The sequence below is a fragment of the Motacilla alba genome, chromosome 12 (assembly GCF_015832195.1).
Source record: "Motacilla alba alba isolate MOTALB_02 chromosome 12, Motacilla_alba_V1.0_pri, whole genome shotgun sequence".
Lineage (NCBI taxonomy): Eukaryota > Metazoa > Chordata > Aves > Passeriformes > Motacillidae > Motacilla > Motacilla alba.
The window spans coordinates 14,704,881-14,717,552 of NC_052027.1; the positions used below are offsets into that span (position 1 = coordinate 14,704,881).

The 12,672-nt window shown below is 49.1% G+C and overlaps 1 protein-coding gene across 1 annotated transcript; it reads right to left on the bottom strand.

Annotated features, from left to right (window-relative positions):
- Nucleotides 1-4,418: 4,418 nt before the first annotated feature.
- ALAS1 (5'-aminolevulinate synthase 1) lies at nucleotides 4,419-11,614 on the bottom strand. Its single transcript, XM_038149518.1, has 10 exons — nucleotides 11,307-11,614; nucleotides 10,359-10,565; nucleotides 9,233-9,388; nucleotides 8,929-9,151; nucleotides 8,290-8,474; nucleotides 7,547-7,726; nucleotides 7,213-7,377; nucleotides 5,854-6,122; nucleotides 5,247-5,409; nucleotides 4,419-4,699 (listed from the first exon to the last, which is right to left on the bottom strand). The coding sequence occupies exons 1-10, from the start codon at nucleotides 11,503-11,505 to the stop codon at nucleotides 4,539-4,541; spliced, it is 1,908 nt and encodes a 635-aa protein (XP_038005446.1). The 5' UTR covers nucleotides 11,506-11,614; the 3' UTR covers nucleotides 4,419-4,538.
- Between the last annotated feature and the right edge of the window lie 1,058 nt (nucleotides 11,615-12,672).

Sequence of the window (12,672 nt, forward strand, 5' to 3'; positions counted from 1 at the left end):
GGCTGAGTGCAGCCCTCACCACCCTGAAGGACAGCCACGGTCCAGGGGTCTGGCACAACCACAATGCCTGGCAGAGATTTTTACACCGAGCCACTCCAGCAATGCCCAGAGCTCAAGCTGGCTGCAGGAGGCAGAATCCCTGCTCAGCCCAGCTTTCCTTATTTTAATGGCTGGTGGTTTTGCAAGGTTGTGAAGATGCTCCTGGGGCTGTTCTCTTGCCTGGAGCGAATTCCTGCCTGCCCATGAGGAGGGAAAGCAGGAGGATGCAGAGCCAAGAGAAGAATTGGGAATGCAGCAGGGTTTGCCTGCATCCTAGGCTCCAAATCCTCCTGCTCCTGCTGACCCAGGTCAGGCCATTGCCATGTCGTGGATTTACCCTTCATGCCCAGGATGAGATGGAAGATTTGCAAAGCCAGCTGTAAAATGTTTTTGAAAAAAAGGTTTAATGCAAAAAAAAAAAAAAAAAATCCAACACTTAATCAGTTTCTTTTTGACATGGAGATGGAGGAGAAGGAGGGAAGATTCTGCTGTGCAGGAAGCAGCCTCAGTGCAGGAAAACTCTCTCTGTATATAAATGCTAATAAGCCTGGCGCTGATGGCACCAGAGTCATTTGACAAGCTGAGTCACCCTTCTCCTTCAGATCTTACTCCCCTTCTGTGCTGGTAATTTATAACTTGCCCAGATACTGAGGGGGAGTGAGGGCTGTGCCCCTTTTCCTACCTGTCCCACTCACTGTCCCCACCCCCTGCCAGTGCAGCCAGCGCAGGTGACACCCCCCTGTGCCAAAGGCCCACGGTCATGGCAGAGATGACCAGCAGCAGCCCAAAGGCTGGGCACCCTTCCCATCCTATCTCATCCTATCTCCTGTCCCATCCCATCCCATGTCCTGTCCTATCCTCCAGCCCATTCTCCATCTTCCATCCCTTCCTATTCTGTCATCACCTGTCCCCTCACATCCTATCTCATGTCCCCCTTCTCTTCCCATCTCATGCCTTCCTTTCCTGACCCAGCTTCTCTTTAAGGGTTGGGATAAAAGTCTCTGCTGGTGCTGCAAAAGACCTGGGGTTTGAGGCAATGCTTGGGAAACCCACATTTGGCCAGCAGTGAGCTGTGCCACCTCAGGGCACGTGGCATTTGCCTGGCTGGGCAGGGGACAGCAGGGCACAGCCTGTTTCAAACAGAAGGGGCAGCTGCAGGGGGCTGTGGCTGAGCACCCACACAGCCAGCCTGAGTGCTCAGGGCTTTTACGGCTCACAGCCAAAGGTTCATGGGCTCCACAGCAAAACGAGCTACAGAGTAAATGATGGGACTATGACGTTTTTCTTTATGGGATCCCCACATGGGAAAGGGCAAACTCTCAGAGGAGCTAACTCCTATGGCTTCCACTCTTCTGAGATCTGAAGCAGAGGGGCTGCAAAAGAGTTACACCTGGTTGTAAGTTGAATATGTGAACTAAGAGTCAATTGGCACCTGGGCTATGAAACCTCAGATGCCTGTGGGAAAGGGAGATGAGCCCTTGACCCTCCCAAGAGCTCCATGCCCTCCCTATGATCCTTGGGGAATGGCAGGAAGCAGGTAGGAGCAGCAGGGAGTGAAAGGCTGTTTACCTGTGGGGTAAGGATATCTGGGAATCCCTGGGAATGTGCTGGGTTGGAGGTCCAGGTGGGGAGGAGGGTGCCTGACCTAACCTAACCTGGGGATGATGAGGGCTTGGGATCAAGCTGGAGGGTGCCTGGGGCACAGAATGTCCTAAATAACCAGGAGTCCAGCTGTGCTGTGGTGGGCTAGCAGCTCTGGGCCAGGGGCTACCTTGCATTAGGCTTTTGCTGCCTTGTGCCAGTGTGCACCCCAACAACAGTGCTTTGTGGTGAGGCCACACTCACATCCCCATCCCAGCTGCTGGCAGCAGGCCAGGATGCAGTGCAAGGGCTGTGTCCCAAAATAAACGGGTGTAAAGATCAGGGATGCCAGAGCTGGGGGTTTGTGGTGTCAGTAATGCCCCGTGCCATGGTAGGAACAGAAGCCCCTGCAGCCTCTTCCCAGCAATGGGGAGCACGTGCTCCTGCTTGCACTTGGAATGGTTTTGCTGCTCCTGTGGCACCTGGGGTTTCTCCTTTGTGTAAATAGGTTGGAAAATGGAGGGGGGGTGTGAGTTTAGGGCTAGGCAACTTTTAACTAGATGAATTATTTTGGCCTAGACAAATGTTAGCCATGGCTTTATGGCTGCATTCCTGCTTCCTCACTCTGCCACTGCCATTGTCTGACCTTAAACATATTTTACTGATTACTTCCTCTATTATTTTTTCCGGGAACCAAACTGAAGTTTGCATAACTTATCCCTACTTATACAACCCCCCATTCAATCATTCAATTTTTTATTTGCTGGGAAACAATATGTGTTTATTTTTTCTTTCTTTGTCCTTTCCATTGGGGAGAATTTATCTTTTCAATATGCCATTGGATTTGTCTTTCTTTTGCAGTTAAGTGATGGACATCTGCTGGCCTCTTGCTGTGCCCTGGTTCTGCTTTCTCACTCTTGCTTGCCAATAGCAGTGCTAAAGGTAATTTGTCACAGCTGATGTTGAAGGTGTGGAGGTACTGGCTGCCACGTGCTGAGGTTATTCGTGTTCCTTTCTTTCCAAAGGTTGCCAGCTTTGAATCCTGGGGTTTGGTTCTCTCCTGTGATTAATTTGGAGGAACTTTGGAGATTTTTGATAGCTGGTACCTTTCTATGTCTTGTTTCTTCTCCTTGGTAGAACAAAGTGTTGAGTTGCCGTTACAAAAACTAGGAAGAAAAACTGGGCTTATGAACTGTTTTGTAAAATGGACTGGGCCAATTCTGGAGGCTTTCAGTGAAAAAAACTAGAAATGCAAGTGACCTGGTACTGTCAGAATGTGGCCATATGTGAGTCAACATGTTGTGTTATCTCCCACACATACTGATTGCTTACAGCTGTTTCCTGATTGTTGCCGGAGTTTGCAATGACATTGTTGGCATGTCATGGTGCTGGGGACAAAGTCCTTGGGAGAGGTTGATGGAGGAGCTGTGGCTTGTTATTTTATTTTATGTTATTTTATGTTATTTTATGTCTCCAGTTAATGCAGTAATATAACCTAAAAGATAACAGGAAGAGCTCTATAACAGATATATATGCATTGAGTCTTTTGCCAAAAATGGTTCATGGCAAGGCCAGGCGGGTCACATCCTCCCTTCTACAGAACTCCTGCATGTGGCAGAGGCAGCAGCAGCCCCTTGGCTGGCTGGCAAAGAGCTTTTTCGAAGTAGCTTGACTGCTTGGAAAGTCAAATGTTTTATAAAAACTCTTCTGAGAATGGCAGGGTGCTTCAGTACATGCTTAAACAACTGGTGACTTCCAGCTGATGATTTTGCTTTAGTTTGGGATTCTATCTCCACCCCACATGGCTATTTGTGATACTATAACAGATCCCCAGTGGGAGGGAGCCTCACGGCAGGCATGTGAGTGTGCCAGCAGGGGGAAGTGCCAGGCTGGCTCCTTACAGCCACAAAACAAGAGTCCCTGGGAGAGAGTGGCTGTTCAGAGCCAGTGAAAACCACTGCAGCAGTCCCTGCACGTGCCCGCACCTGCAAGGAGCAGTTCAGCGCTCTGCTTGACTTCATGCCAATGCTGACCTCTGAGTACACGTGTTCAAACCCAGAGAATTTACTGCCCCCTGTTCAAAGCAGGCCTTTGCTATTTACCAAAGCATTAAATGAGATAGGCCTGTTACACCCAATTGCTAAGGTTTCAGAAGGGTTGCAAAGGCAGTAGATGCTCTCCCACAATGACTGCTTTCAGAGACTTGACATATTATATTGTTTGCTGCCAGTTTTACAGCAGCTCACGGAGACTTGCAGAGGCACAGGCAGCCAGAGCCCACGTGCAATGGTAAACACAACACACCTTCCTTTTCCAGCCCCTGCCACACCAGCACCTTGATGTTCTGTGAGGTAGTCAGAAAATACCACTTAATTAATGGCATTAGCACCTTTTCCCTCAGTGTAGGCAATGCCAGAAGGGGAAGGCTTGTGCACAAACTACAAAGGAAGAACAGGGTAGCAGAGGGAGACAGCACCTAGCAGAACCCATTCTAAATGCCTGCCTCCCAAAACATGGGAGCTGCTGCTTATTTACAGCACTGCTCAAGTGCATGTAGAGTTACATGTGCATGTTTTCAAAGGCTTGCAGGAAGATGCCCCAGAGAAGCTATTTTCTCTTTTCATAATAAATAAACCCATGCAGGAAGCACTACTGATGTCTTTGGGCAGTCACTGGAAAGGCAGTAGTTCAACTGAGGGGCACTAAGCTGTAGAGCACTGTTTATTCCATCAAATGCCATCCCAAATCAGTTCCAGTTATGGAAGTGACACAGAGAAGCACACAAACACAACAGGGCATCACGGCTCTTGAAATTTATTTTCAGAGTGTAGTGCTTCAACTACAATTAAAATACTTGAGCAATTAAAAAATGCTACTGGCTCCATACTAGAGCTGGACAACAACTAACACTGTTACTTTCATGCACTGACAGATACTAGTTTGCTCATGCCACTGAAGTAGGCTCGTTCTCGTTCGCTCATCACTTCAAAATGCAGGGGTCGTCTACAGAAGTTGCATTCAGCTGAGGAGTGTGGTTTCAGCTCCAGACCAACATCCTTCCACGTAGCCAGCAGTTTTTCTGTTAAGAAAAGTTTATCAAGATCAAAGCTTAAGACTGGATTGCTTTAGAGAAGCAGCAGAAGTGTCAGCATATTTATTCTCCTAACAAGTGAGCAGGGGTAATAGGATTTCACTCTGACACAATCTACCTCTTGAAACAACTGCAACTAAGTCTCAGCTATCCTCGTATCACCTCTCCTCACAGGATCAAGAAGGATCTACTTTCTCTGACCAGATCCATGTTTAAGACAAGTTAACAGCTCAGCTGAGGACAGCAGAGTTTGGAATCCATGTAACACGTGAAGATATGTTTGGACAATGCATGAGCAGAGCTCTGGCTGGGTATAGGTGTGTGCTGGCCTTGCAATCTCTGATCCAAGTTACAGTGCACTGGCCTTCACACCTCACACTCCAAGCAGGGAAGTGTGCAGGATGTGCTGCAGCAGTGGAAAGACACTGTCCAGCTCATGACATCTAAAACTTAAGTGCTTCCCAGTCTCATCTTTAGTATAAAGACTGCGCAGACAGGCAGGACCTGCACTGCACTGATGCAGGAGTCCACTCACCGATAAAATAACTCATCATCTGGGGGGTGTGGTGAGGTGTAGGGGCAATTCGGAGCAGCTCCTCTCCACGGGGAACCGTTGGGTAGTTGATGGCTTGGACATAGATGCTGTGCTGGCTCATCAGCTTGTCACAGATCTCTGTATTTTTAGCAGCATCTGCAACCTGAAGTTCAAAATTTTAGGTTACAAGATCAACCAAAAGAATGAGAGTTGGTCAAACTGTCAGCCCAACTTAGCAAGGTGTAAGAATCCAATAGGGCTGGTAAGTAATGCGTAGGTCAGAAAAAAAGGCTAAAAGTCTGTGTTGCAGAGCACTCTGGGCATAAGAGCATCACTGCAGCCTAGGCAGGCTGCTGTTTACAACCCAAATATTTTTACTAGCTGGTTAGCAGTTCCCTTATTTTCTGTATATTGTTAGTGTATGAAACCCACAGTCTTTCATGCTCTTTTTTATTTGGCTTCAGCATGGTGTAGACTCCTGGTACATCTCCACTGACCAACAGGGTGAGTTTGAACTTTGTGAAGGCAGTAACCGACACTGCGGGTACAGTGTGCTCATGGACAGTAAAATGGGCACCACCGTGCTGACAGTACCCCAAGCGCTCACCCTGATGGGAATGATGTGGCTGGGGCAGTGCACCACGGGCAGCCCCGCGTCCATCAGCATCTGCCTCATGAGCTTGACGTTGCGCTGGTGCTGGCGCCTCAGGCCCTGGCCCTCGGCGCTCTTGAGCGTGCGCACGGACTCCAGGGCCCCCGCCAGCAGCATGGGCGGCAGCGACGTGGTGAAGATGAACCCCGCGGCGTACGAGCGAACCGTGTCTATCAGAGAGCTGGTGCTGGAGATGTAGCCTCCCACGCAGCCAAATGCTTTGCCTGAAGGGGAAAAAAAAGTGAAAAGGTAACTGACTGGACTTATTCTTTGCACCTACTGGAATGATGTAAGTATTTCACTTGGAGGAATGGGTTATTCTGACCACACATGTAATGTAGTCATGGCATGTTCCAGCCCCCCCCTTGGTAATCTTGTATTTACTCAGCACATGGTACAGCTTTGTATTTAAGCCAATCTTGATAACGTGGATCTAGCTGCTGCACAGCAAGGAGTGTTCATGCCTCTATCAAATAGACAAGTTTTGATTTTGGGGAAGACCTCCCAAGCCAAATCATCAAGCAGGGACTTGAACAGTGACCCCAAGTGATCAACACTAAGTCTCTCAGCAGATTTAAAATAATCTGTTTCAGAGATGCTAGAAATAGCCCGTGATCCTAAGGAGCACAGAAGGCTGTTACTGTGATTGTGCAGTTGATACCAGCCCTCCTTTCCAAATGTTTGGAGTGCAGAACACAGCCACAGACAGAACTAGGGTGTCTGGTAAACACTTCTATTCCTATTTGGCTGTAACCCAGGACTTTAAGTTCCAAAGGGCATAAACTTTTCTAGTAAATTTTATTTATGTTTTGAAAGGTGTTTAAACAACATTCCAAATTACAAGAGTAAACTTACTCCTGAGCCTGCATTCTACTCAGATAATAGCAGTTGCTTCAGTACTTGCCAAATCTCTTTACATAACTCCCCATCTCAGGTTTCTAGATTAGGAGCACTCCATTTCACATAAAGGAACTAAGTACTACTAAATATAGAGAACTGCTCTACTAGCATTCTCACCTGAATTTCTTCTTGAGTTGTGTAACATGCCACTGTGGAGGACTTTTTGCTAGCTTGCTTAAAAGAAAACTCCATACAAAGCTACCATAACTATTTCTAAAGCAGTGTAAGTAGCTTAACAGAAGCTTTTCAAACTGTGAGGCACACTTAAATCCCTCGGGCTTTCTGAAAAATCCTAGGCCCCAGCAGCTCTTAACAAGTTCACTTGACTGGACTGATTTTGAGCTAACCCACTTAATTTGGCTGCTCGGCAGCTTTGCTGCCTCAGCTCCTGCAGGAGCGCCAGGCTGTGCATACCCAGCGTTCCAGAGATGATGTCCATCTTGTGCATGACTCCATCCCGGTCTCCTATCCCACCTCCTCGGGCTCCGTACAGCCCCACAGCGTGCACTTCATCCACAAAGGTGATGGCCCCGTGCTCGTGGGCCACATCACACAGCTCCTCCAGAGGACAAACAGCACCTAGGAGCCAAAGCAGACACTGGCAGTTTAGGATTTTCTGTACAACCGGATAAACCCCAGAAGTACCCCAAGACAACCCCTATAGCACTGTATGCTTTGAGACCTAAAACACAGATACTTGAGGACTAATTGCCCTAGAAGCAGAGAGGAGGCTTTGATGTCAACGTACCATCCATTGAGTGAACAGTTTCAAATGCAACAATTTTAGGGGTGGATGGATCAGACTTTTTCAATAGCTCTCGCAGATGGTTGACATCATTATGGCGAAATATATGTTTTGGCACCCTGCTGTTACAGATCCCCTGGATCATGGAGGCATGGTTTCCAGAATCAGAGTAGATCTCACAACCTGAGGAAACAGGTTACAGGTTACATTTTAAGTATAGAAAGCATTAACAGATTCCTAGCATTGCATTATGGGAAGAGTTCAGGAAACAAGGGTAGCTTGTTCTTGAAAGTAATGCTCTTGATCAAAAGAGAAAGTTACAGATATGAAACAAGAGTAATATTTGAGGTTTATTTTAGGCATTCAAACGAACAAAAATGAGAGCTTGAGAAAATAGTTATCTAACTCTCCTAACTTCTGAAGTGAGAAAGTTCACCCCTTCCAGTGGGAAGACACTAAATTCCTGCTGTCTCATTTTCAGGTAGAGATTAAACACAAGAATAGAAGATTCAGCTTGTCTAATTCCTCCGGCAGTTCCCAGCTCCCAGATCTCAATCTCAGTAGGTTGATGTTTAGGTCATTTGTCTTGAACATACCTTGAATATGGTAGTAAAACCAGCAAACCACACTCTGCCCATGGATTAGGGTGAATCCTCACTTTGGACAGCTATTTGCAAAACATACTCCCAACAGCTTGGGGCAAGACTGTGTTTTTGTGGCAACACAGGTGCAGTTTGAGATCTTACCTGGCAGCATTTTAGCTAGAGTGAAGAGAGTGGAGTCATTGGCTACAAAGCAAGATGAGAACAACAGTGCTGCATCTTTTCCATGAAGATCAGCTAGTTCTTTTTCCAAGTCCACATGAAATTTACTTGTTCCTGATATGTTTCTGGTGCCTCCTGCTCCAGCACCGTGTTGTTTCAGTGTTTCCCTAAAGAAGGCCCAAGAGAGGCATTAGCATTGCTGTGGGACACACAGAAGAGTAAAGGATCATTGCTGAAAACATTCTGGTACATAATCAGGACTGTTCTAAAAAAATTGGCAACAAAAAGGAGCTGTTGGGTCTTGGAGCAACCTGCACACTCAGGAGTCCAGTAAGGTCAGAGATCAGTGACTAAGTACAGCTGCAATATATCACCCAGTTTATCTGGTAACATTTGGGGCTTTTAAAGACAATCCAAGGAGCACAATCAGTGACCAACACACACAGTGCAGCCCTGGATCTGAACACTAAGTGACCACTCAATAAACGAGTGTAACCTTAACTGCACACCAAGAATCACATCAGAAGCAACCTATGTCCCACAGTACAGAAATCAGTTTTTCAGAAGCCTTGCCACAAAACACAGCTTGAAAACGCCTCTTAAGAACACAGCACCACTCACATAACTGCTCCACAGACACGAGGGTGGCGGCTCATGCCCAGGTAATCATTGCTGCACCAGACAGACACCTCCTTCTTGGTGATCAGGGAATCGGTGTAGTCGTCTGCCATGGGGAAGATCTGCGCCTTCCGGTTCACGGTCTTGAACACCCGGTAGGTGTGATCCTTCTTCTTCTCATCTATCTTCTTCTCAAAGAACTGATCATACTGGAAGGTGGACACAGCTGAAAGGAGACAGAGACTTCAGCACACAGGAAATAATCACAACAGACCAGGCCTCTGGGGGTTTTGCCAGACATTCTTACATTTTGGCAAGTTATCCTGAAGCAGATGAGAGACGCTTTCCGGTTTTTGCTTCAGCATAATATCCTTAAACTTCTCGAGCAAGCCGCTCTGCTCTGCTCCCTCAGTCTCAATCTTTCTCACTGTGGAAGTACTTGGTATTTTGGCAAATTCTGTACCTAGAGATATTGTAATAAATTCCAGTGAGTTTGGTTTGAAACAGAGTGAAGTAAGCTGAATTCAGCAAAGCAAACATTTTAAGTAAAACCAACATTTCAATCTTTAGGAAGTACGTGCCCAAAACCCCATGTTGATCCTGCTAGCATGAACTATTTTATTTGCTTACAAATTTGCCTTTGACAAGACAGAAGGATTAGCCTTGGTAATCAGTCACAGTACACCAGGCAATTTCCTTATAACATATTTGGTTCATCATGACTCAGAGAATCACACTATACAGCTACAGCACTCATTTGAAAGCACTGGTACACACCTAACTGAAGGCAGAGTTCTGGTCAGCTGCTTCCTTTTTGTTCTGTTAGCGCAGGTTTTATTTTTTTAAAAACTATGCCACGGAAGGCGAGCAGGAATGTAAAACAAGCCTTTTGAGACAGGCAGTAAGGCTTTACTGATACTGCTGAGAAGTTCCTTCCTTTGAAGGACAGCACTTCCACACTACCACTGCAAGCCAGCTGACACCCTTTAGTTCCATAAACACCAAAAAACCACCCCAAAACCACTGCCTGCTTTCAAGCTCGGATTTGTGCTGGCATTTGCCTGGTGTCTTGACACTTTGCTCCATCTTTGGATATAAAGCCTTTGTCTAAACCAGCACCCTGGCAAAGCTCTCTTCAGATCAAAGCATCTGCTTGGGTGCGAGTGTAACAGCTTGACTCACACACCTAGAGCCAGCCAGCACATCAAACACAGCTCACAGTATTCCCGCATCAGAATCACCCAGGGAAGCCCTGCAAAACTTCACAGGTATGTCATTAACACCTACACTCTCCAGCAGCTTTTCCCTGCAGTCTCCCATAATCCCAGCTGCATCATTTCAGCGGTGCCTGTCAGACCTGGCACGCTCCACGTCCAAGTCAGGCACCAGAAGCTCTCAGGAGGAATCACTGCTTCAGTGCACAGAGAACGTACCTTTCCTGTCAGCCTGCACCTCCTGCACATCCTCCTGCAGTTCCAGGCTGGCTTTACAGAAAACATTGCTCTTCTTGTGGTTCATCTGAGCTGCCAGGAATGGGCATTTGGTAGCTGTAGTCTGGCTAGCACTGGCAGGTGGGTGGCCAGCAGGAAGCTGGTTTCCATCTGCATTCTGCTGGGCCACTTCTTTGACATTCGTGGCCTCTGAGATGGGGGCAGAGAAGGGAAAACACTTCAGCTTCATCATTTGAATACAATGACTTCGGTTTTTTGATCCATTACTTTTGCAATTAATTTGGAAGGGTCCATTAATCCATTCAGAACTATTTAACTGAACAGTCACATTTTATTTATACAGGCACAAAATCCTAGTATCACCCAAGGGACATCTGAGTTAAGATGCTAGATCTAGCACTGTACCCTTTGAGGGGCAGAATTACCTCTTTTTCACTCTCAATGGGAATATTTAAGGAAATACTGATATGGCAGTAAGTGCCATGGTTTAGTTGACACGGCAGTGTTCATTCATAGGCTAGACTCGACCTCAGAGGTCTTTCCTAACCTAACTGTGATTCTGTGACCTTCTTTCCAGGACTTCAGAGATTTTTCAGCCATGCAGCTTCCTCAGCTCCTTCCCCTGAGTGCCTGGGCAAGAATTCCCCAAGGAGCATTCCCGGGTGGCATGAGGGGCCACTGTACCGTGAGAAACACCGCCCCGAGACCCAGGACCCCGCATCCCCGCCCGGGGCTGGCCGCGGGACGCCCCAGCAGGCCGGTCCTTGATTCATACCACGGTCACAAATTTCCTTACCGCGGACATTTCAAGATTAGGCAACCCCTGCCTCAGCGCTGCCTATTCCAGAAGTTTCCCCCCGTGACATGCAATGTCCGCGTTATCTTTTTCCCCCCTCAGGGACCCTGGTTTCGCTCCCCGGCCGTACTCACCGCGGCGGCCCGCGGGGGTCTCCTCCTCCGCCTGCTGCCCGCGGGCGGCGGACGTGGCGAGGGCGCGGGCGGCCGGCGGGGCCGCCTCCATCATGCGCGGGCAGTGCTGGGCGTACAGCAGCAGCGAGGGCCCAGCCTTCTGCAGGAACGCCTGGGACACACGGGCCAGGAACGGGCAGCGCCGCACCACCGCCTCCATCCTCGCTATCGGACGGGACACCGGAGGTGACGGCAAAGCGACACCGGCGACGGGAAGGCGACGCTGCGCTGCGCTCCCGCACTGCCGCCTTTATAGAGCCGGGGGCGCGGCGCAGGCGCGGTGGGGCGGCGCAGGCGCGGGCAGGCACCGGGGCGGCGCCCGGCGGCTCCGGGCTGTCGGGAGCGACCTGCGGGGGTCGTGGGATAGTGGAAGAGTGTCGAGGACAGGGAGACACCCCGGGGGTTGTGAGGGACCAGCGGCGTACCGAGCACGGGGAGAGGCGCAGGGGGTCGTGAGGGGCTGGAGGCCTCCCGACTCCCGGGGGTCGTGAGGGCTGGAGCGGGTGCGGGCGCCATGGGGGAACAGGGGCGCTGTGAGGGCGTACGGGAGGCCGAGTTGTTGGGTACTGCCGGGGTCTGTGAGGGGATGGGGCAGCCGGGCCTGAGCGGGGGCTGTGCCAGCATGGTCCGCTCGGGAAGCGCTGCTCTGGGTTTCCCCGGAGCCCCAGGCTGGGCAGTGCTTGTATCCCAGAGGATTTGGGCTCCCTCGCCCCCAGCACAGGAGACTCGGGGTCACCCCAGCGCGCCCGTTCGTGGGAAAGGGTGAGCTCTGAGTCCCTGCGCTGGGGGAAATCCAGCGCTGCTCGGACGCGTCTCGGTGTCTTGTTCCTAAATGCCCCCTGACTCCCTGCAGAGCCCGTGCCCGGGGGCTCAGGTGGTGGTGGGGGGATCCTGAACTCCTCTCACTTTTCCTACAGCTGGTATTAATCTAACAGGTCCTCTGCAGGTGATGCTCAGACTTTCACCATTTCGTTTTTGCCGGGTTTTGAAGGGAAGAACAACAGCAACAAGTAAAATAGAACCCTCCATTCTCTGGTTTGCAATGGACATTAAAGCTTGTTTGCTTACAAGAGTATTTGGTGGGGAGGATAATGGTAAAAGGAGTTCTTATGTGTGTGGCCATTCAAACCACAGTAGTGCTACTTCCTGTAAGCACTGACTGCTCAAGTGTGGAAAGAATGGAGAAGGAAAAACGACAACGCATTTTTTTTCCCTCATCTTGTGAAACAATTTCACGGAAGACAGGATTTGGGTAGAGAGCCAAGAGCTGTCTTGGGCACTTTGGGGCAGGAGTGGGTTTTGTAACAGGTGCGGAGTTTGGAGAAGA

Bases quoted from the DNA above. Each gene is read 5' to 3' on its own strand.
- ALAS1 (XM_038149518.1), bottom strand. From the start codon at position 11,505: ATGGAGGCGGTGGTGCGGCGCTGCCCGTTCCTGGCCCGTGTGTCCCAG. The intron at 7,378-7,546 runs GTACGTTGACAT...TTTGGCTCCTAG, and splicing joins AACTGTTCACTCAATGGATG to GTGCTGTTTGTCCTCTGGAG. The intron at 6,123-7,212 runs GTATGCACAGCC...TTTCCCCTTCAG, and splicing joins CATCATCTCTGGAACGCTGG to GCAAAGCATTTGGCTGCGTG.